Source organism: Rhynchophorus ferrugineus, unplaced genomic scaffold (genome assembly GCF_030347505.1).
Source record: "Rhynchophorus ferrugineus isolate W39M unplaced genomic scaffold, kcgeb_rfMv2 rfM4, whole genome shotgun sequence".
NCBI classification, from domain to species: Eukaryota; Metazoa; Arthropoda; class Insecta; order Coleoptera; family Curculionidae; genus Rhynchophorus; species Rhynchophorus ferrugineus.
In genome coordinates, this window is record NW_027472583.1 from 127,395 (window position 1) to 152,104 (window position 24,710).

Below are 24,710 nucleotides of genomic sequence, written 5' to 3' on the forward strand. Positions count from 1 at the left end.
TTTTTACCTTTCACAATGTATAAGTATAGCATATAGCAATAAAGGCATACAGATATTCTTAAAGGTTTCAACGTTGAAAATATGCAACTAAAAAAATTCATAATTCATGTTTTGTCATAATTTAATTTCAATATATTCCATAATTCTAGGCCAGAGCATACATTAATTTATATATAATAAATATCGGATAACTGAGGTATTATTATCACATTCAAAACCTACTACTATTTAAATATCTAGAGTGCAATAAAGATTAAACAGAATTTAAATTCGATTGATACGCAATCTGCAATGCAACAAAAATGGTTAATGCCGGTCCATTTGCTCAAAGAGAACATGATTTGCATGAACAATTGTCTTTGTTGTACTGCTCTCATCTCATCATACAAATCATAATTGTATTATATGGTAAAGGTGAGTGATGCCTTTTGCTAAAATATTCTATACAAAACAAAAATACATATATTAGATTCGCGGAAAAATAAACAAATATATGCATATATATAACACATCGACTTAAAAGTCCTAGGCCTAACAAATAAATGACGCTAATTTTATTGCAGTCATCCCTTTTACAGTTAGTATTAACCTTCAAAAGAAAGCTATTAAGAATTTCTACATTTGTTATTTTCAAAACAATGGATCATTCTTGATGGGAAAAAATTCACAAAAGTGTTATAACGACTCCGTTTCATCAGAAAAAACAACAAAACGTTGGTTTGGTGACGTAGTAGTAGAGACACCGATGATAACGAACGCAGTGCACGTTCAAATGAGGTGGTAATACTAGAAAACATAAAAAAAATGAACATAAAATGAATGATCGAATAGTGAAGTTTCGCGAGTTAGCTAACATCGTAAATATATCAAAATAATGTGTTGGTTTTATATTGCATGAGCATTTAACTAGGAGAAAGCTCTGTTCAAAGTAGGCGTTTGCTCCCTTTTGACTAAAATTAAGAACGTGATTCTGAGTAATGCTTGGTCATGTTAAAACGTAACAAACAGGATTTTTTTACTATGGATGAAACATGAATTCATCACTTCACTCCGGAATCAAAACGATCGTCATCCGAGTGGACAGCAACTGATGACAGGCCTATTTTGAAGCAAAAGATAAATGTTCTACAAAAGTTGTAATGAAATGTTAGAGCGACGCTGGAATAATCATTGAGCTCTCGATGGAGATTACGTTGATGAATAAAGCCAATTTTGAATTTAAAAAAACGCGTTTTTTTTTGTTACACCCAGGACTTTTTAGCCCACGTGTTATACTAGTGGTCATATAATATATTATTAGTTCAGCTCATGTGAAGTGCAACAAAACGAAGCAAGATCGGAAGATGGCAGATCACTATTAGCGTATTCGATAAGTACTTAGCCTACAAAAGAAAATCGAAAATTTTGGAGATTTATTTCTCAATATAATCTCTTTGTAGCTCGACACACTTGACCCAGCGATACTCCAACTTCTTTAACCCGTATGAAAAATAGTTTCGTTTTCTCGGGCCTCCGGCGATGACCTCCTCATTCGAATTAAATTTCTGCTCGGTGAGTGACTTTTCCAAGTTCGGAAACAAACACGGTGCCGAATCTAGAGAATACGGTGGAAGGGGCAGCAGACGAATTTGGCCGTGGCGAATGCGAAGGTGTGAGCCGGTGCATGGTCATGGTGGAAGAGCACTTTTTTCTTCGCCAAATGAGGTCGTTTTTTTTTGCAAATCGACATCGAATCGTTTTGGCCCTTCTCCAGGTAGTCGATGTAGATCGCACCTTGCGAATCCCACGAAATTGTAGCCATCTTTCGAAGAAGTCTATTGATTCGACTATTCCTTGGTATCTGGTGTGGGTCCATATAACTTTGACGGTTACGAAACTTTGTAGGGATTCCTTCGGATTGAGCTTAAACAGCGTCAAACACTGTCCTGAAGTGGACTCACGGTTGCGCTTGTTGTCCGGAGTAAGCATACGCGGCAGCAATCACGCCAATCGTTATCTCACACCAAAATTTCATGTAGGTTATGATTTAAGCGGTCTTTTGACATGCCTAATGTCTCAGCTATCTCGCGAACCTCATCTCGGGGATTTGCTAATACCAGATCATGGCAATCATCGATCATGTAAATCGACATGCGAATTTTTTATGGTCGCCATCGAAAGATAAGAATCACCGTATACGGCATCCAAGCATTCTTTGATTTTGCCGCGCGATTTATTCACCGATCGATATTGTTCTTCAATCCATTTTCTATTCCATTTTTCTAAAATCCGCGGGCAGCTCCGCTACTACACGCGATCAAAACAAAACTACGAGTTCGGCTAACATTTCGACAGAAACCGTCTACGCAGGATAGCAAATTTCTCTTGCGGTAGTGGTGCCATCGGGCGGTGAAGCTAAGTGCTTATCGGACCGCCCCCGTATATTCATATGTCTAATTTTAAAATTAAAGGGTTTTGTGGCTTTTAAATGACATTTATTAAAAAACACATTATAGTTTAGGATTCGTTTGTGAAGACTTAAATGAGCACTATAAAACAGCGTGTTTATTAATTTTTAAGCTTATAAATAACTTTAAAACCACAAAACTGATATATAAATATTATTCTGTAGATGAAATAAATAATTAGAGTTTAAACAAATTAAATTTTTGATGAAATTATATTATTGGTAAAAATTTACTTCAATGAAATATTAAAAAAATCTGCTTTCTCACACATCTAATATTTGACTTAAATAATCTGAATAAATGTATTAAAGAGATATCTTTTGTATATCTAATATTTATTTAATAGGAAAAGTAGAGTAAAATATACGTTCTCATTTTATTTCTGACTCTATTAAAGTTTAGAAAAATCTATTACTTCTTCCATCAATATTTATACGTGAATGTGAAATAAAAACAGAACAAGATAATAAAACTATTAGGTATAGAAATAAGTTTTCATCTTTTTTTGTAACTTTAAAATTATACCAGTTGTAACATAATTAAAATAGTATATATAAACATAACACAACCTAGATCCTAATCTAACAGTTTTAGTGAAGAGCCTTTTGTTATTTTCAAAATAATGCACCCTATTACGATTAAATGATGGTCCAATTGAACCTACAATATCATCCAGATTTGACCCCCTAGTGAAAGATGTTTGAGTAAAATGAAAGAGATTGTCTAGGTTGAAGTCGACCTTGAAACAATAAATAAATATTTTTATGAGAAAATATTTAAAAGATCTTGCTTAAAAGTTGTTGTTTTATTAGCTAAACCCTAGTGTAATTTTAAATGATAATCATTGGTTTAATAAATATATAAACATAAGGAACATTGGGTAAAACACAATACAAATAAAAAACAATACTTGGTTGATAATTAGGATATCTGCCAATCATAATGCAATTTTTTCGTATGAGATATATATACACATATAAAGACTATCAAAAATATACAGACAGTAGCTGTTTAGAACACATAGCTTTATTGAATAAAAAATTAGATATGAGAAGTTTGAAACTTTTATTGTAGTATATAATGAAATTCTCAAATTGTTTGGTGGTCTATTAGTACAAAAATGTAACCTAAATTATCACTCAGTGAAATCACAAGGCACATACCCAAAAACAAAAGTATACAGAAATTTTTCTATCAATTAAAATGATTTTTAAAACTAACTATTAGCAGCAACAGCAGTCCTTGTTTTATTTTGGATTGGTAAGAACAATTTAAATTCAGCTGGAAGTTCATCTTCAGAATATAATCTATCTGAAAAGTATACCCTTCGTATCCTACAGTTAGCATGTACTTGTACACGTAGCGTTTCTACATAATTTGTCCCATAAGCCCTTCTAGTAAAATCAGCAACATTAAATTGAATTTGGTTCCAACCCTCATCTAATCTCATCGGCATAGTGCAAATAAATGGCTTTACTCTGGTTGTTGATTGATAATTACTAGCACGAAAACGTCTTCTTACGTTCTTATCATCTAATATCTACAAACATAAATGTTAAACAATAATAGAGTGTGTTAATTTTAATTAACTATATACTAACCTGTACTTCAAAAGTGAAATATTTCTTTAAATTTTTAACAATCATTACAAGATAAGGAAGTTTAATTCCAAGAGTTTTACGTGGATCCGCCGGACAAGTAATGTATGTGGTGCTAACATTACAACCCACAATTTCTAACACTAAAGATTGTATATCCTCATCGGTGATTCGTTTAATGTGTCCGTTTTTCACCTTTTTATCCCATATCTGTAACGGTTTACTGCCTATACTGTATAATATGGAAAGAAAGCCACTTTGAAAAGTATTTTTAAACATAGTAGCTACTTAACGATTGTATACAACAAATTTTCTTTTATATTCCATACAAAATATTGACAAAAGCGAATGGATTTAAGGTTAGAATAAATAAAATTGATAGAATGCTTGTAGCGCCACCCTGACGGTATATATTTAAGTACTTACAAATAGTATACTATTATGTATGACATTATAGAAAACAACATAAGGTTTCAATAGAAAACTCGAAAAGACATCTTTTTTAGACCCGACTGTAATTCTTCAAATTTGACATAGGTGGATGATATATATAGTTACTGTAAAAAGTATTATCCTGAAAGATATTTAGGTATATATATTTACATATATGTCAACGTTAATTAAGGGGCATAATAATGTTACGGGTTATCGGTAAATTATTTTGAGTAGAGTAGTTTTTATTATTTAAGGTTAGGTAACCCTTTTAAAGTTAATTTTTAAAAAATGTGTGAACTATATAGTGATAATTCATGAGTGATTTTATGCTATTTCACACATGTTTCTAATTATATTTTACTTATTATTTTGCCTTCCTTGAGTTAACAAGAATTGGATAAACTACTATAACTAAGTATAAACTTTGTTAAATGTTGAACTGTTAAAATTGCTTTTAAAAAATGTAACAATATAAGAGATTACTAGGTTGTAGGATAATCTAAATTAGTGAACCGATTAGGTTTCATGTTTTATCAGAATGTCAAGAAGAACAAACTTATTTATGTTCCATAAGTACATCAATACGAGTACGAAAATCTAAAAGGTATGGTGAAGAATATAGTAAGAAGAGCATGTACCAATTCGACTTTAATTCATCACCATATCACCATATATTAGAGTTGGGTATCCTATCATAATATTCAATCAAAACAGACGTCTAAAAAGTAGTATGAAGTTGACTATTAAGTAGGACTTGCCTTAATCTCAAAATTCTTGCAGTTATAAATCATATTTCAATTTGCGGTTAGGAAAATATTTGGTACATGGCCGAAGTTATTCAGCAACTTAATAAAAGATTAGCTGTAATTAAAAAAAATTAAAACTTAAAAATTCAATTAAGCTTATGGTAATAGAAAAACAATTGGTGGTACTATCCATTTTATTTTATTTTCTGTTACATAGTCTATATATTTTAACATTGGTACAGTTTTTTAACATTTACATCAATTAATATTATGTCCTTAAGATCTAATGATATGTATATTGATATGTTCTGGTATTTTTCAGTACAATTATGTATATTTAGATTTAGGCAAGCTTTTTAAGGTTAACGTATATATTTTACTAACGTTCATGTAGGATAATATAAGGATTATTATGTTATAACTAGGCCTATATATTTATACATCTAGTTAACCATTGCAGTTCGAAGGACACAAACATATTTTTAAATTAAACAATTGATAATACACGTATGTTATTTTTTTCCTTGGCAAGTGTTAGTAAAATATTATTTTAAATCAAATGGAAGTTAAAGCTTCACCAGCAACGACAGACAAACTAAAAGTCTGACAAAATTAACTGAAATATTAAACTAACAATAATGATAATAAATTTTACACAATACACATTACGTCTATTATAATATTCTATATATGTATACAGAGTAATTTTATGAGTAAACTGGAATCAGAAAAACGTTGTATAGAATTGTAATTTAAGTACTTATAGAAATATATTTTGGCGCTTATACATCTTATAAATCTTAATAGCATAGCGGATTTCAATCAAGTATAACATCGTAAAGTTAAAAGTGGTTTTTTCATTGGTTATTAATGTAACTCTACAATATGTGTTTCCATTTTCAAATTCTTGCTAATCTTATATATCATTTCGTTAATCAGTCATTTAAGCATAAAGAAGGCCGAAGAAAAGTACTGTATTAAATAATGTTACGTAACAAAAACTTAACAGGAAATATAACCAGATTAGTTAAAATTGTTTTATGGGCATTATTAACAATTTTTATTAAAGCCATTTTATTTAATAAAACTCGGATGTTGAATATCATTTCTCATTTATAAATATTTGTTGAACGATTTATGTTCCAAGATATGTTCGTGTTTTTTTAAATATTGGAATTAACAAACTTATAAGCTGTCATTCGTTTGTTTGAATGAAACAATATAACATATGAAAGAAAATCTTGTTAGCGAGTCATTCAGATATGTTAATTAATTGTGGTTCAAATATATTTTATGTTAAACATATTGAAGATGCCAATTTGATTTAATAGAAAAACTGGCTGGACAAGAAGCAGGACTATTTAGATATTAATAATTCTCCACCATAACTTTACGTATATGGAAAAGTATTTATAGTCTTCTTTTATGCAGTATTTACTTTTTATTTTCAGTTTCTTCCTATTTCATTTAATTAAATAAGTATCTTGTCTCTTTAAAATATATATACGTAAAAGTAAACGTTATTTTATATTAACGAGATTATGTCTTAAATAATATCTGTTATTTTTTAAAGAAAATGAGTTATACCGTCTTAAGTAAATGTTACGATTTTATATACACTAATAATATACTTAAAATAATTATACCTTAATTTATAACAAAATAGATTTAACTGTAAAATTATATTATACATGCCGCGTTTTTTGATATTGCTAATACACGAAAATCCTAAACCTATTTACAACAATTATAATTTGCGGTAACTACTAGATAAATATTTATGGTAATATATCTATTATATTAGTTATATTGATATGTTTTGTTACATTTAATCACATATTTGACATTAATTTTATATGTATACTTTCTTACTGTATCGGATGTGTTAAAAATTAATTTAACAATGTTTAATACACCGTCTACATTTCATAAAGCACTTACTTAGTAAGGTTGCGTTTTAATCTAAAATTGACTATAAAATATCTACATCAATTATTTCTCATAAATAGTAATGTCTTTTATTGTTTATACAGCTATAAGATGATATGTTCCGTTATATATATATACTTGTTTTTGTATATTTTAAACAATAATTTAAAGTAAGCTGGACAAAGATTCACATATATTGCATCGTAATTACCCTAGCGCATATTGGTTTTATTTATTTTTTTCGGAAATAAACATCATATATATATATTAATAATAACTATTATAGTAGATAACATATGATGTAAATAATGTATTGTAATGTATATAATGAGTATATTTAATGGATAATTTAATATATACTCAAATAATGTTATATTAGTAATAGAGATATCATTATTACGAGTATTTCATGTAATAATTCAATAATTCAATAAATAATATTAGAGATTCTTTTAGACTAACTTAATTTAGATTTAAAAATTTTTGGCGTGCTTATGTGGGACTGAGAAAAGTTTAAATTCACAGTTGGACACACAATTTCGAGCAGAGAACGTCTGTTGAGTCCGCTAATAATTTTATATATTTGCTTGATAGATGATTCTTATTATATTTCTCTTGTCAATCATTAGTTTTTATAAGTTAGCATAGATCGATATGATCCATGATGGCATCAGACTAGGTCCAGCGGTGAAAACATTCAGAAATTTGATCTGACTAAAATCTGATAACAACACATCAACACAATGCCTTGTTTATGATATATTGTTTTATTCCATAGATTTTAATAATCAACATTTATATTTGTTTTTTGACTAGACCTAAAATTTGATGCGATATAAATTTAAACAATAAATCCGATCTGCTCATTGGTACTTAGAAGTGTTAATATTTGTCAGTTCGTAATGCAGATCGACTGAAAAGTTATTAACTAAAATTAAATTGGGTTCATCTGACTTTTCTTGTTAATAAATAATTTGTTTATAATATATCACATATATTCTTTGAATTAATCAAAAATATCATTTACATAATATAATTAGAACAATATAATTATACGCAGGGTAATTATGATATAACAATGCTGTATTATATAATTAAATAGAGTAATTTCATTTAACAAGAAACAATTAACAAAATTGAATCACAGTTTAGATATCAAATAAGCGTAAGTTTGACTTTATACCAATAAAATATGCTTCAAACTTAACAATATCTTTGTGTTCCTAAATTCATCAATGATCGAAAATAGCTGAAAAATAAATCAACAATTCGAATTGACATTTCTTAATTGTTAACCCTATGTTGTAGAAATATATTTAAATCTAATAATATGTCTTCACATTTACTGATATGTATAAATAGATATGTCGATATATTTCATAATATAAAGTTATCCTTCGCAGTCGTCTTGTCATGTATACTTGTAGATTAATACTGTACTAATTAATAATGTTACCTATTAATTCGATTTTTATTTTGTATTATTTTGTGATAGAATATATCTTTTTTTTTAGTTTTCATTACGTCTCATAAGTAGCGTTTGCATCGAGTTCAAGCTTTCTTCTAGCGACTGTGCAAATCTGCTTGTGCTGGTGATTTCCGAAGACCAAAATGCCGACAAACAGAATATGATGTGATCACTCTTGGGATTGTAAGAAGCTCCATATCCATCTGGTTCAACTGGTCCGTACCCCATGAATGAATTGGTACTAGTAGCGACTTGGCTAGTTGATAGTAGGAATTTATTGGCTAACCTAAAAATAATAATTTAGTTAGAAACTTAGTAAAATTGAATGAAAACGGTTCTGGTTTATTAATAACGCTAATGAAATTTTGAAGCATGTTTCAATTTTGGTTTTATTAATTTAGTTTTTAACATTTCAAGATTTCACACAAATAGCTTGAAGCAACAGTTGATATTATTTTAAGATAATGTTTTTTAAGAAATCATCTTTAAGTTATAGAGAATAGAGCAGTGAGTATATAAGACAGAAGTGTCTATTTTATTCAGTTTAATCAAAATCTCTCATTAATTATTTATTTATTAAATTCAATAATATTATATAATAAAGTTATAATAAAAATAATTCAACATATTGAACAATTTTGTCATTTAGAGTACAGAAATCATTTAAATATTTAAAGGTAAAGATAATTTTGTTAAAGTTTTATGTTGGCATTGTAGAAAAAGCAGCAGTATTAATGCCCAACACATATAATATTGTTTTGCGTGGCATGTTATTACTGATCAACTTGTTGATTAGCAATGAGACTCAAAGTAGAGTATCTAACATACATGTGATGTTGATAATCTATTAAGAAAAAATAGTTTACCTGTAAGAAGGATCATTAAAAATTTCTGGGAGTGGTGAAGCAGCTGTTGGAGAAGTCTCTTTTGCAGCTTCTCGGAGCCCTAGCAAATGAATATCTATACCCTGGCCGAGAATATTATCTATCATTTCTTTCGTTTGAGCTTGAACAGCTTCATTCCATAAAGAGAACTTCCTGTCATCACTAACTAAATGAAAGGTGACCTAATAAAATATGATTTAGAAAGTATTATTATATAACTATTTTCGTTAAGGCGTTGGAATCGATTCATAGCGTGTCCCTTTTTTTACTTAAAGTAAAACGGCAATGCTGTTATTTAATCTTAAATCTATTAAGAAAAACTATTTTTCTCGTAAGACTGAAGATTTACTATGAGCCGTTTTAAGGTAATACATTAATGGAGAGAACTGCTACGACACTTTTATAAAGTGCTTGGAATTAATTCCAACTGTTAATATTGATTAGTTAACCTTTTTATTTCCGATGTCATAATCCGTATCCTCCTTGGGTTGTGACATAGCTTTGACCCATTCCAATGCCTCCGGTGATGCGGATCTGATGCAATCCACTCTTCCCAACAAGAATCTTCGTGTGCTTGCACTTTCGTAGGTTGCGGTCAACTTTCCATACAATTTATAGTAAGCTAACTGTAACGCCAGCTGTATATAAACATCTGGACTAACTTTACATGACTTAATGAAGTCCTTGCCATAACTCGTATACCGAAATACTTGAAAATCTAAATCCTTCACCAAGTTATCTAAAACATCAGCGGCATCTCCGATTCTTTTCATATCGGTACTCTCTAGAACCCATTCGAGCTTTTCAGGTGGCGGTAAATGACTTCCACAAGGTGTCGGTACCTCCGAGCACTCCGGTAAAAGCTCAGCATGTTTCCAGAAGCTTTCTAACAATTGGATCACCGCTACACCCTCTGCCATCGAATGTTCGTAACAGAGTCCACAGGCTCCATCACCGGAGATGACCAATTGAACGGTCTTATCGAACCACCTATTTGCCGAATTAAATTTGGTACCGCCGCCATGGATCATTTGATGGGCTAAGTTGCTTTCATCTCTAGTTCCAGCAGTAAATCCTAAATATAAGGAAAAGCAGTGGTTATTTTTAAGCTGAATTTATTCTATAACGCTTTTTAATAAAGGCGATTCGTATATTTATGGTGGCAGGTTGCAGAATCCAGCAGTTCAAGGAGCAGCACGTTCCAGTGATAAAATTTTGTTACCAATACAAAAGTGTTTGTTAGGACAAAAATGTTGCTCGATTGTACTTTTGGATGAGTGCCTATATTAATGCATAATTGACCTAATCAGGCTACAGTCTGTATTTTTCATCTCGTCAACGTTTCGAACGTGACAGAATGATCGATTTCTTTGGCTCAAATTGAATTATATTGACGTGGATGTCATTGGTTTCCGAAGAGAAGCGCTACGTGTCACACATGCGCTACGGACGCACAATGCTTTGAGAACTTGGTTTGTGTGAATTGACATAGTTAAACTTTCTCTTGTATTTTTTTTTAAACAGATGTATACCAGTGATTCATAATCGACCGATGCCCTTAAACTCAATATAATCTAGACCATCACTAAAATTCAGTCGGATATATACAATAAGATATTTAAAAATTCGACCAATTGAACTTGTAAGAAACTGCTGTAGGTATTTGAATGACGAGGTACCTGCTTCATTATACGGCTTACATGTGGATTTCGAAATTTACGAGGGTATCAAACTGCCCTCGTGTAAACAATATCGTTAATACAATACACATAGCTTGATTCATTTCATTTCAACACTGACCCGCCTTTATTGAAATGCTTTTAAATAAAATCACTAATTGATAACATAGATATTTAGAAGAAATATTTTTAGAGAAAGATTTTATTCTGTTTTATCATTAAGGCACTTTGGAGACCCCTCTTTAAATAAATAAAAACAACAAAAATGGTTTAAAATAATTTAGCATGGATTTTCGGCTATTTCACCTCAATATATATAAGGCATCATTGTATACAAGTGATGCCTTTTTGCTTTTTGCCTTTTTCAAAATTTTTACTACCATTTCCATTCAAGCAATCCTATATTAATGAAAATTACGGAACTTATAAAGAATTGTTTGCTGAATCGAATGGTAGTAAAATAATTGTTTTACAAGATTTAGTTTTTTAGTTAAATAGTGAAGAGTATATTATCAGAAAATGAGTAAATTTTTGTTTATGTCGTGTATCTTTAAAATTATCATTTCTAAAGGATGAATTTTCGTTTTTTTTTCATACCGAAATATCTATGTTTTGAGTTGTGTCTTTATTTTAATATATATATTAATTTCTTATATACGTTGTAATATAGATTTTATTATGTTTTATCATTCAAAAATATATAATGAAACGTTAAATATTATATAGTATAAAAATAAAGCTAATATTATCTGCATTAAGAAAAATTTCAGGCCCTACTTCAAGGAAAAGGAAGAACAAAATGTTTGCCTCAAACTTTGTGTTTAAGAACTTTTCTACTATTTTCCGTCTTAATTATAGTTTAGGGTGTCGTAAATAGTCCTAAGTTGAACACAAGTTAAAACTTCTTTTTTTATTTTGGTCATATATAAAGTGTAAATCGTTGTTTACTTAGTTTTGGTCATAAAATTGTTTCACCAACCAGAAACGTATAATAAAATTTTAATAATACAAGACATATAGCATCCATTATTTATAAACTTAACCAATAATATATATGTTTTTTGTTAAATTAATTCTAAACCGTACTTTAAAAATAGGAAAAAAATATATGTTTGGGTACCTTTTCCACCTTTTTGTAATCTACAGTTAAACGAGTTTGGCAAAGCTTCATCTAAACATATGACAAGTAACGACTTAGCAATCAATTCTAAATTTCTTCTGTTTCTATCGTCTTTCATTAGATCTTCTCTGGCTTCGGCCCATAAGGATCTCTTCCAACCTGAAACAAGCAAATATCAACTTGGGACTAAAGTGACATAAAACTTAACTTACCTGTTAGAATTCCCACTGGCGCAGCATTAGACTGACATGGAGCATCATCAAGAATATAAAGTAATTGAGCGCAAATTTCATCTTCCGTTAATCGACCGCGATCACCAGCTTGAACTGGTACGCAATATTGTTGATTTCTACAGATTACGATGATATGTTCACTAGTTTGCTCTAAAAGTAAATTCAGATACTAAAGTCTATTAAACACAAGTGTATAAAATGTTATAAATTTAATTCACAGTATTAATGTACATTTTAATTTGTCTCATTAACTTAATTTGTTAATGAAACTTTATATACAATAGTATAAAATTGAATCTGACCTCCTTTAGGTAACTGTGCGATCCATTGACTATCTCTAACCCTGCCCGGGATTCTGCAACATCCTAGAATTCTATAATATTGAGCCATACAAAGTGGTTGACCTGGTTCCCTAGAGGTCGCCCTTTCTATTGGTAAATCCTTTCGGTTGAGTATATCCCTGTGGTTTAAGGCGGCATCAATTAGTCTAGCGGTAAACCTGGCAACATCTAATATAGTGGTAAATTTTCTGGGTGGGAACACCATTCCCGGATTGGAATTAATCGCAATGATGTCACGATAGTTAAGATACATGTCGTTTAACCAGTATTCGTAGGCCTGAAATATTTGAATTAAATAATAATTTATAAAATATTTCCGAAAAGTAATATACTAAATTAAAAGAGTACAAACATGTAGGGTATTTATTTGATTTTGTGACATTTTTCCTCATATAATTGATTTAATATTAAATTAAATCATCATCATCATAATCAATCCGTCATTAGGGGAAAGTGTTGACCTCTCAACTGACTTTTTCTGAGCAGTTCATGAAAACTTAGGAAATTGGCTAGGAAAAATACTGTGTGAACTAAAGGATGGGTCGCCTAGAATTCTTAGATATTCAGTGACGGAATTATGGTTTTATGGAAAAAGTGAAAAAAGCTCATTGACCAAAATGTTACAAAATCCAGTCACATAACTTTTATGAAGAACATGTTCATCAGTCTATATCAATAATTGCCAACAACAAGCAGAAAAAGCTAAATATCTTGGTGTGCACGTAGATCGACGCCTAACTTGGAAGAAGCAAATACCTGCCAAACGGAAACAACTTGGACTTGGACTTAAAAACAACTTGGAAACTCTACGAAATGTATTGGCTTATCAGGCGCAAATCCAAGTTATCATTAGATAACAAGATATTATTGTATAAATCTACATTCAAGCTTATTTGGCCATTTGGTATCCAACTATGGGGAACCGCTAGCAAGTTTAATATATACATCATACAACGGTTCCAAAATAAAGTGTTGCGTGCTAGAGTCGATGCTCCATACTATGTTCCAAATGAAGTGATACAACGCGATATTCCTCTAGAACCAATAACGAGTGTAATTCAACGTGCTCGTGTGAAGTACTTCGAAAGAGAGTCAGTGCATCGCAATGTACTCGCTAATCAGCTGAATATGCGAAGTGACAGGAAAGTGGAAGATCTGTTTATTGGATATATATATATATATATATATATATATATATATATATATATATATATATATGTATATATATATATATATATATATATATATATAGACTTTGGAATAAGCTTTGAAATAAAACTAATTAATTAGAATAGTATTATGTGTACGAGATCACTTAATGAAATGAAATGATTTTCTACATGTCATGTATATAATTAAACATAATAAATACTTATTGTGGAACTACTAATAATAATAATAATAACGTCACATATATCGTAGATTAGTGGCAGAAATGGAAAACTTAGAAAGACTGAAATTACATTTTCATCATTTTCAACATATACCATGGTATTTATACAGTAGAGTAAAAAAATGGAATTAATATTGTTTTCAAATGGCACAAGAACCGATCAGACTCAATCCTTTCTATTTGGTCAATAAAGAAAAGCTTGCCTTTCGGGGATTCGGGAATTAATTGAATTTTAGATGAAGTGGAAATCTCCACTATTTGTCTGAGCATTATTCGGTCATACAACGTCTCGTTTCCACGACAGATCCAGACTTAACCCATTACTGTTTCATCGCAAAATTTGACCCCGACAAACAAAGGTGTTTGTAGGTGGATGAATGGGGCAAAAAAGTTTATTCTGGCGCGTTAATGTCGAGGGGGAACGCCACGTTTGCTTCACGATCCGTTGATCAAACAGTCTAACAAGGTCGGGGTGGCACGGGTCTCCCCCCTGGTCCCTCGGCGATGCGCTTCGATGCTAATTGGAAGTCTAAGTTGTTTTAATATACCGGGTGAGACTGTTCAAATGTCACTATAATTGTTCATAAAGAGAATATTTTACGCAATAATACACAAATTATAGTTATTTGCTTGAAACTGATAAATTCAGGTGCTGAAAATTTAGTTGAAGATGCGAAAATGTATAGAGACCAAATTGAAAAGTCAGACAACTACCGCTTGTCCTAATTGATGACTAATGACTTGTTAGAGTAATATTTATTTTCAGTCGACCTAAATGTTCTCGGGAAGTTTTTAACATTATTTTATAATCAAACGATCAATGGAATAAAATCAGGTGAATATAGTAGAATGATGTAAGTTGATTAAATAGTTAAGAAGATCTCACAAATGAAAGGTTGTCCCATAAGCGAATATTACAATTTATACAACGGCTCAACTCACTACAATTTGGCCCGATTGTTGAAATTCATAATAAAGAAAGTACGATCACTGAACGATACCATCAAGGGTGGTTTTAGATGGACTGTAAGGATTTAGCACCACACTCAATTCGTTGGGCGACAGTTTCGAATTTATAATCGAATATTGTTAATATATCCAATGGTGTTATATCAACATATATTTACCCAATTCTCCATTTTCTCCCGTCTGTCCAATAAATAGAGTTGCAGTTTTCGACCCAAACCACCTTCCCCGCTAAATTTGTTGACGATATTTGTGAGTTTTCCGTGATCTTTTTCGTTCAATAAAGGTTGCATTGTTTTTAAATATTTTTGCATGGTATCTTCCAATGGTGGAATTGGCAGTTTGGGTAGTCCGACTTCCTGTAACGAAAAAAATTTCTGACTATTTTTGATAAAACCAATTGGGCGTTGGTAATGTTATGCATCATAGAATGCCACTTTACATATTTTCAATGCAAAATACCCTGTGAATATCGTAACGGCGTACCTATTGCTTTGAAATGCGTAATTCAGTTTCAGATTCATCCATATATGCATATCATGGATTTAGACGAGGGAATAGGGAATTAGGTATTTGCACCAATGGTCCAATTCTTTCATCAAAACTTAACATCAAATTCATTTACTGAGATTTATCCTTGATTGTAATTTCAATTTAATTATAAGAACTTGATATTTATTTTTCACACAATTTCAGTAATTGTTAAATACTAAGAATCAAGGTTCATTATTTTTCAATTATTATCATGTGAAAGTGTTCCAAAAATTAATTAGTTAAAAACGCATTACCATTAATGTTTCTTATTATCATATATTAAAAATGACTCGCTTAGTACGTAAATACAATAATGGAAGCAATTTTCTAAGGTTTATTGTCTAATGTCTTAAACATTTTGTTTAGATGTTTTAGAATTTTATAATTAACAAAAAATCCAGATTGAATTTCTTCTGAAATTTAATAGTTCCAGAATTAAAGTTATAAATGTTCAATTAATAAATTTATTATGTAAAAAGTAACGTGCATTCGAGATCTTTCTTTAAAAAATATAAATATAAGAAAAATTACTGATAATTAGGCTAATGGACTATTATAATTAAAATATAAAAATATATAACTGGAATATTGTTTTTAATTTTTTTGTTATATTCTTTTCAATATATCAATAAAACACGTATCCAAAAATGTATCTGTATAAACATATATACATACAGATAAATTAGATACAGATATTAGATTTCCCAGTAATTTGACCTATTGGTTGATGTAGGATCCGATACTTAGTATTTCGATAAATTTATTATCATCTTAGCCTACTTAAATTTTCTGTCTAACAAAACAATTTTGAATTCAAGCTTCTTTTTAATAATATATATTTCTTTGACGTTGATAAATACAGCCAATAAGGAACAACCAAATCATAAACTACAGAAAAAAGTATTATTAATACTGAATAATGATTCAGAACAGTGACACAACAACGAGTATAACAACGGGAATATAAAATTTTCAAAAAACTGTAATTAAATATTTGATGTTTTTTATAAGTCTAAATTAGGATTTAAGTTTTTTAATAAACAAGAAGAAGAAATTGCACTGTTTTACAACTGCAGGTTAATTAAATAATATATATAATATCTTTTAAGTGAAATGAGATTACATCAAATTTAGATTTCTTGCATAAAACTAGATATATTTAACATCACAGAAAAAAATCAACCATTATTCGGAGATGCGATAAACCATTGAATATATTTGCGTTAATACTTCAAATGTTAAGGAAAATAACGGCAAATCTTGGCATTTAGTTGCACAAATTGAAATAAAATTCGCAACCACTTTTCTTAATTTTTTAAAAACTCGACAAAGCCATACTTAATTTTGATTACATCAAAATTCTATAAGTAGTAAAATATATAATAGAATGTAATATAATACTTACTATTTTCATCTCTGATTTTACAAGACACAACTTGATGGTTAACTCAATAAGACCACGAAAATTACTAAAATACGTTATCTTGCTACAAAGCGACTATAATGCTTTTCGATATACTATATATATATATATATTTTTTTTAATTGTTATAAAAAGAACTAACTAGAAAGTAGTAACAATTAATTGACACATTAATTGTACATCAGTGAAACAGGTGTCTGTTTTGGACGTTTGATATTATTATTTTTTGTTTGATATTGGACGACCGATATTATACAATTTTATTTTAACATGTTTCAGTGATTCAATCAATGAAACGACGACTAACAAATTTATGTGATTACAACTAAATTTTTAGCTAACCGTTGGCGGAAACAACGTTTAACTCTGAAAAAAGGTTACGAGGAGGGTGGTAAAGAAGGCTGTCAAAGAGGGCGCTGTACCAATTAACATCCCCCCCGAAATGTTGAAATAGCGCGGCGGATCCAATTAGCATTGTTTGACCGCCGAATTATCTATTTTTGTTGGGGTCTTAAAACAAACGGATCTAAATTAGGTGGGTGAGTAAGTTTAGAAAAAGGTATAACATATATTAAATTTTTCCCAATTTTCAAGCAGGCCATGTTTAATCAGCGGGAGTATTCTTAAGTATATATATTTTTTATACTAATATAATTGAGTAAATGTATTTTCTTATAACCAATTCCAAATATTTGTAATAAAAATAAATTATGGTATATAATATTACTATAACATATCACACAATTGGTCTATAGTTTGATACATAGAGGCCATCGTGTTACTATCGCTTAATAATTCTTAATACTACGTTCATTTACTAGTTTACAGGTTGCAGTCATTTTAGAGAAAGAATGTTGTTAGAAAAAATCACTGTCAAGCCTATGTTATCGTACTTCAGGTGTTGATGTAATTTTTCTCTTCGGGATTAATCAGAAAATATTCTTGAACCACAGGCATCATTATGGGGAACGGTGCTGAATGCTTTGTATTAATATTTTTGTTATTTTGCATTAACAGGATGAGGAAATTTAATGGAGGTGGATGATTAAATGGAGATACGAACCATTTATAAGACTGAAACTCCATGCTTGTGTTTGGAATGAACTATCAGTGAGAACTTTAATGAATCTGGTTTGGTTTGGTTTGGAGAAGGTTCACAAACGGATTGGCAAAAGTAATGCAAATGGTAAGCGTTTAATGGGATTGGAAAGGATTGGATTGGATTCGCCATAAGCTACTGAAACCTGATTAAAGCCATTAGTTCGACTCTTTATTGTCAACAACTAAGGTGGTTTAACCAGCCGATTAAGAGAAGCAAAAAAAATCTTGAAATTCTACTGCAGTTTCTACAATTTCTTAACATCTAAACTAATCTTTGCTAAGTATTATTTCAAAATTTAGTAAAATATTTGCAGTCGAATTTTTTCGTAGAGATTTTTATATTTCAGTCGTATTTCTAGAATTATTTTTTTCGAGTGCACAGAAAAGTAAATGAATTAATCAATCATGAAATATATCATGCGACATTATTCCTAAACCCCCAATATTTTCATATGTAAGCCCTTAACTTTTTTGTTTCTCTTATCCGTATCTCTTCATACAAAGCACCGACACGTGTCGATAGGGCCGCGGGGACATTTTTTGACCCTTTCTCCGTACCACACGTGACTACCGCGTTTACGATAGGCCTCTAGAACTGGTGCGTGACCAGAAAGTACGTCACGAACGAATTTTTATAACGACCCCTTCGGTTTTCGAACATAATTCAGGGTTAGGTGCTTTTCAGTTTTGGCTTGCAGGAATCCGAAGTCTTTTAATCATCGGTAATGGCCGGGGCCAGTCTTTAATTTGCAAAATTAGTCACTCGCTCGATTCTCGCTTCGTATCGTCGAGATCTCTGCATTTTAAATTAATGAAAAGTCGGTAAATTAACTAATTGGCTGATATCAAACAACTAAAAACGTCTAAAATATCGAATGACTCATATTATTAAGTTTAGTATTTGTATATTTTGCTTCGAAAATAATGTGTCAAAAATGATGTGTAATGTGTGTTGAAGCTGCTAGAAACCAGCGAAGTCAGTAATTATTCCGACTCTTTACTGTAATCTACTGTACAACTAATGCGATCTTTCATTAATGCTGGAAAAATTAAGAAAGATTGACAGGGAAGTTTTGATATATCCATCGTACTATCTGGGCCTTGTTCCGGTCGACTAATATTCGTGCCAGTCTCTGAAAAAAACTCTCTTTATGGTCTAAAGCTAGAGAAAAGTGATAAAAGTTCATTGATCAAAACTGTAAATGCGTTATTCATTAATTATAATTGATTTATATAAATAAATTCGTTTTGAATAATATAAAAAAAACCAAATAACTGCAGTTCAAAGCCGATATTTTTGAGAAATGTTTTTAAAACGGTAGCTTTTTAAAGCTTTCAAAAGTCATCTTATCTTCAAAATCAAAAAAGTTACCGTGTTTCAAACTAATAAGGAATACTTGGACTAGAGGTCCTAATATCTACCTCGACTTTACAGAGGAAAAATATTATTATCTGAATAATATTAAAATGTGTTTCATTAATACATCATTAAAGCTCATGTATGTTACTTCTGGAAGTTATATTAATAGTTTATGTATTTTGCTTTGAAAATAATGTGTCAAAAATAAAGTAGTAATAATTAAGACATAAAATTATTTTTAAAATGAGCTTTAATTGTTTAATCTAATACAATATTAGAATATTCTGTATGAAGGGTGGAGAATTTTTATTTATTCTTCATTATTTTGAGAAATTATAAAGAATTCCATATTCTATAGGATAATTTGAATTGACTTTAGTCTGGACTGGGTAGAAGAAAAGTGAGTATATTTTAATATCATTTCAATTTTATTTTGTTTTTGATTGGATTTTTAATATTATATTCTATTGTGATTTATTATTAAATTGTGACTATTGATATTAAAAAATATTCACAATATAATAAGAAAAAACATAAATAATTTATCTAAAGAGAGAAAAAATTCCAAAACTCGAGACTCCAATGAATCATAATCATCAGGGTTCATTCCATTCAGGAGTTAATTCTTCCAGTCGTATTTTTTAATTTTATTCCGAGTCGAAAACTGACGTTGCGTCCTATGTCAAAAATAAGCCTTAATATAAATGTAAATAGTCCAATCTAGAGGGAAAAACCTTTAGTAAATCCCGGGACACGGTTTTTGCCACAGTAAGGGACAGAATAAAGTTCCCCTCTTCTGTTCGAGGCCCTTTTTACCAACCTGGCTGGTGGCCTGGGGGTTTGTTCAAGCTTATCTCGCTGTAGAACGATAATGCGACTGATTGTCTTTGTGTTAGCCTCGGTTGGGGCGGATGGTTCACAATAAGAAGAGTGCAATCGTAATTATTGTTCGGCAGTTATGGATTTTATTGTCCCGGACGAACAAAGCTAAAGATACTTTAAAGTGTTCTAAAGTATCTGAATATTAATAATATTTAATATATATATATATATATATATATATATATATATATATATGTATATGTATATGTATATATATATATATATATATATATATGTGTGTATATATATATATATATATATATATATATATATATATATATATATATGTATATATATATATATATATATATATATATATATGTGTATATATATATATATATATATATATATATATATATATATATATATATATATATATATACTAAATTTATCATTCCACCACAGTTGTAATATTTATCGACTTCAGATATTCAGTTATTTTTAACACATACCATCCTTAATTTTGCACTAGATTTTTTTAATAAACATTTTGCCCTAGCGTATTAAAAACATTTTTATTACTATATCTCTATATATTAATAGACTTAAATGCTCATATGCCTCATATTTTGAAGAAAACGGGGGCACCTGAAAGTGCGAGATTTGGCACGGTTAAGGGTTATATCGATGAAGAATTTTAAAGCCTAAAGTCTTGTAATATGCACTATGTATAGATAATTTCAAAATAAATGAAATACGCCCAAACCTAGCAAGGAATAGGAATAAGGTCGGTGATACTAAATATATAAACAAATATTAAATATTTTAGGCTTCCAGCTCCAACTATTATACGCTTAAATTTTAAAATAATAATCTAGTAATGTTGTACCCCAAAATGCCGGTAAACAATTTTGAATTGCAAGACAAATCCCTAAATTTTACATTTTTTAAAAATTTTAAGCAGTGTTATTTAAGATTTTGTGTTATTTTCGGTTATTCCACTATTGTTGTTACTATTAAAGAGTTTGGTTAAAAAAAACAACTAAGAAATAATATAATAACGTAAAATTAAAATTAGCAGAGAACAAATTAATATGTTTGCTTTATTGGATGGTATATACAGCTGCGAAAGAAAAACCCGATATATACGAAAATTTCATCCCAACATAGATTAACAACATTTGATAATAACAAAAATCGTCTATCCTCCTTCGGATTTAATTTAGCGTCTGGTGCACAGAGCATAGCTAAGAAAAATTGTTCTGGCTTAAGTACTGATAGTAATTGATATGGTTCTGGAGACCTAGTATATCATTTTACTACAGGTAATTCTAAAGGTTCTAAGATTTTTCTGTAATTTTTAGTGGTATTAGCTTCAGATTCAGATAGAAGACAAAGTAGACAGCAGTAGATAAAGAAATCCATAAATTTCAAAAGAAATGTGAAGAAATTATTCTTTTAATCAGCTTGGTGTATTTATCGTTTTTGCAATGTATTTTGCAAATATATTTTAGGTAAGAAATATGGATAAAAAATAAAGACTATAGGAATACATAAATGAAGCAATGAAAATATGTGGCACCTAAAATGGAACTAACTATAAGATGGAACACATATGATAAATAGAAGAAATTATCAATTATTAACAGTAAATTTGTAAACATTTTACAGCATAATAAATATTAAGATTATATTTCAAGATATATGATATAGTCGATCGATATTATATTGGTTGAACTTTATTTCAATTATTTTGATTATTTACTTTATAGAGCTAAGTTTTGAAATTCATTTATTATTCTAAAAGTAGTTTGTATATTTTAGACTCAAATATTAAGAAGGAATTTTAAAATTCCCACTTTGTTTTTGTTTTCGATGAAAAATGAATGTGAATACAGACGTAAAAGGAAACATTTCTATATAGAAAAGATTATCGTATGGATCTCCCGGACCTCAATAACCTTTGTTTTGGAAATAAAATGGAAATTTTTGATGGAAGTTCAAATGAGATTTAAAGAAAATATTTTTGATATACCATCGTTTAGCCTAAAGGTTACGTCAACAATAACATATGCCATCAATATGATGACATAAGAATATTTCCTTTGATGTTGGTTTTTGCATCCCGAAATGGAAAACTGAATTAAACTTTAGTATAGCGTAAACATATTTTTTGAAAAAATTTGAAGTAATAAAGAATGCTTTTATGTTCCTGTGGAAAGAAGCCTTTTGAATTTTAAAGTTACTTTAGTTTCATTGTCTATCTAATTGCTATTTTAGAGGGCGATGATATATGAGAAAAATCTAGATTTTTATATCTGAGCAGTAAGACAGCTGAGCACACTCAGCAGTAAGAATTAAGCGCCTTCGTCTTCGACCGCTAAATATGTAATATATATTCATATAGTTTTATGCTCCTTATGTCTTATGTAATTTTAATAACATTCATACGTTTTAACAAAGGCATTACAAAAGTAATTAAAAAAATCGCATCAAGTAATATTACTTGGAGAAAGTAGCCAATAAGAGGCTGCCAATTGTGAAACAAACGTACAGAGCCATTTTGTCTAATTGATTATGTAGACATTTTTCAATATATTGGAGCCCGATGTAATAAAATGTGATTTTCAATTGTTCCCCACTACTTTGTTTACCGGAATTAAAACGAGCATATTAATGCAGATATTGTCGTTCACTTAAATATTCATGTTCTCATTCGTTCTTAAATACTCATGCTACAGTATGGCTTCATTGAATTTTCCCTAACCTAATATATCAAATATTAATTATCCATTACTCTCCTATTACACTATATTGAGCAGCTGATAAGAATCAGCAACACTCTGTATACGTAGACTAAACCAGTCATCTGATAAGGAGCCCTGTTGCCAAATGGTTCCCCTTCTAGAAAAAACCATCAAATATTTACGTCGGCACAGAGCGTAGCCGCTTTCCCTTATTAATAATAAATTATTTTCCATTTACGGCGCTTCCTGCAGGTAAAACGGGGCACCCCGACAGGACCGTGGGGGCTCAGCCAGACGTCGGCATAATATAGTTTAATGGCCACCACGTCACTGAATAAACAGCGGAAAGTTGGGGCGGGTTGCAGATGCATTTTTTGATCACCCCCAGTTTGTCCTATGAATTATTACAGTCGCTGTATACAGAATGTTCTGTTTAAGGATGTTTGTTGCTAAATAATATTAAAGAATTGTTAAAATGTTTTGCTTTAAAATGCTATATTGAGCCCGTGTATGAAATCTCAATACATTTTAGCAATAGGACTTCTTTTACCCCGAAGGTCATCATTTAAAAACGTTATTTACACTTTTGAATGGTAGGAAGACAATGTTCCCTATAGCCAAGGAAACTATTCAAAAGTTTAGGGTAAGATACAATAGTATGATCACTACTACAGTACATTGCAGGAGTTTCACATTAAAGCAAGATATCACATACTGGGCAATCGTTTTCACATACGTACGGATACGTACCGTTACGTAGAATAAGTTGTACATTTAAAAATAAACTAAAAATAAGCAATAATAGCGTCATATAATTTCCGTTATTCAAAATTATTGCCAGACATATTAATGAATGTATTTACACATATATATTTAGAAAACAAAGAAACAAAACGAACTATCGAGGCTTTGCTCAGTTCTGTATTGGTTGAGTAAATTGAATGGGACTGTGTTAATAAACAAAAAATAAACCATTAGTGGATGAAATAACTTATTTTCTCTGGCAGTAAGGGCCTTTTTTAGAGCTGTATCGATCCAGAAGGCCTGGCTTTTACCTGGCGTGACCTCTATAGCAAACTGGTTTCAGTGGCGTCCTAAGGCACAAATACTTAAAAAATACAGTACAAAATAATTAAATTTCCAATACAATTAGGAGTAGCACACTGTATGAAGAATATAGGAGGGATGTTTAAAAGTGCGCAGATGTAATTAAGTCGGAGCTTTCAGATTTCTCTTTTCTCTTTTATTGTTCGAAATCGATAAAACCACCATTCTATGGCTGGGAAAAGCTATTTGCCTAGGTCTACTTTTCGAACACAGGATCAGTTGGTCTCCATAAATTTAGTTCGGTATTCAAAACGGTAATGGGACAGCAAACCTTTTGAATCCGCTCATTTGCAGATCCAGCAAGCTTCCTGCACCAATCAAATGTTTTTATTTCTCATTTCCTAGTATATCAGAAACTCGCCAGAAGTGATTGATGT

At 30.2% G+C, this 24,710-nt stretch overlaps 2 protein-coding genes and 1 long non-coding RNA gene across 5 annotated transcripts in view; 1 reads left to right on the forward strand and 2 right to left on the reverse strand.

Annotated features, from left to right (window-relative positions):
• Positions 1–3,493: 3,493 nt before the first annotated feature.
• Positions 3,494–4,410, reverse strand: Bug22 (cilia- and flagella-associated protein 20). The gene is made up of 2 exons (XM_076401528.1): positions 4,049–4,410; positions 3,494–3,987 (listed from the first exon to the last, which is right to left on the reverse strand). The coding sequence occupies exons 1-2, from the start codon at positions 4,322–4,324 to the stop codon at positions 3,664–3,666; spliced, it is 600 nt and encodes a 199-aa protein (XP_076257643.1). The 5' UTR covers positions 4,325–4,410; the 3' UTR covers positions 3,494–3,663.
• A 992-nt stretch (positions 4,411–5,402) lies between these two features.
• Positions 5,403–24,710, reverse strand: part of ChAT (Choline acetyltransferase) — a 62,620-nt gene continuing 43,312 nt past the window's right edge. Inside the window, exons 1-8 of one of the 2 annotated variants that reach the window (XM_076403507.1) lie at positions 17,179–17,269; positions 15,401–15,598; positions 12,842–13,157; positions 12,519–12,689; positions 12,307–12,465; positions 9,957–10,582; positions 9,490–9,689; positions 5,403–8,909 (exon numbers count right to left, since the gene is read on the reverse strand). In XM_076403507.1, coding sequence (XP_076259622.1) covers positions 8,666–8,909; positions 9,490–9,689; positions 9,957–10,582; positions 12,307–12,465; positions 12,519–12,689; positions 12,842–13,157; positions 15,401–15,598; positions 17,179–17,187 — 1,923 coding nt within the window. In that variant the 5' untranslated portion in view covers positions 17,188–17,269 and the 3' untranslated portion in view covers positions 5,403–8,665. Of the gene's footprint in view, positions 8,910–9,489; positions 9,690–9,956; positions 10,583–12,306; positions 12,466–12,518; positions 12,690–12,841; positions 13,158–15,400; positions 15,599–17,178; positions 17,270–24,710 lie in introns of those variants that run through there. The other variant, XM_076403508.1, reaches the window with a different exon arrangement.
• Positions 17,432–24,710, forward strand: part of LOC143195965 (uncharacterized) — a 36,525-nt gene continuing 29,246 nt past the window's right edge. For both annotated transcript variants that reach the window (XR_013005627.1, XR_013005628.1), the window contains exon 1: positions 17,432–18,382. This is a non-coding gene — a long non-coding RNA (uncharacterized LOC143195965). The remainder of the gene's footprint in view (positions 18,383–24,710) is intronic.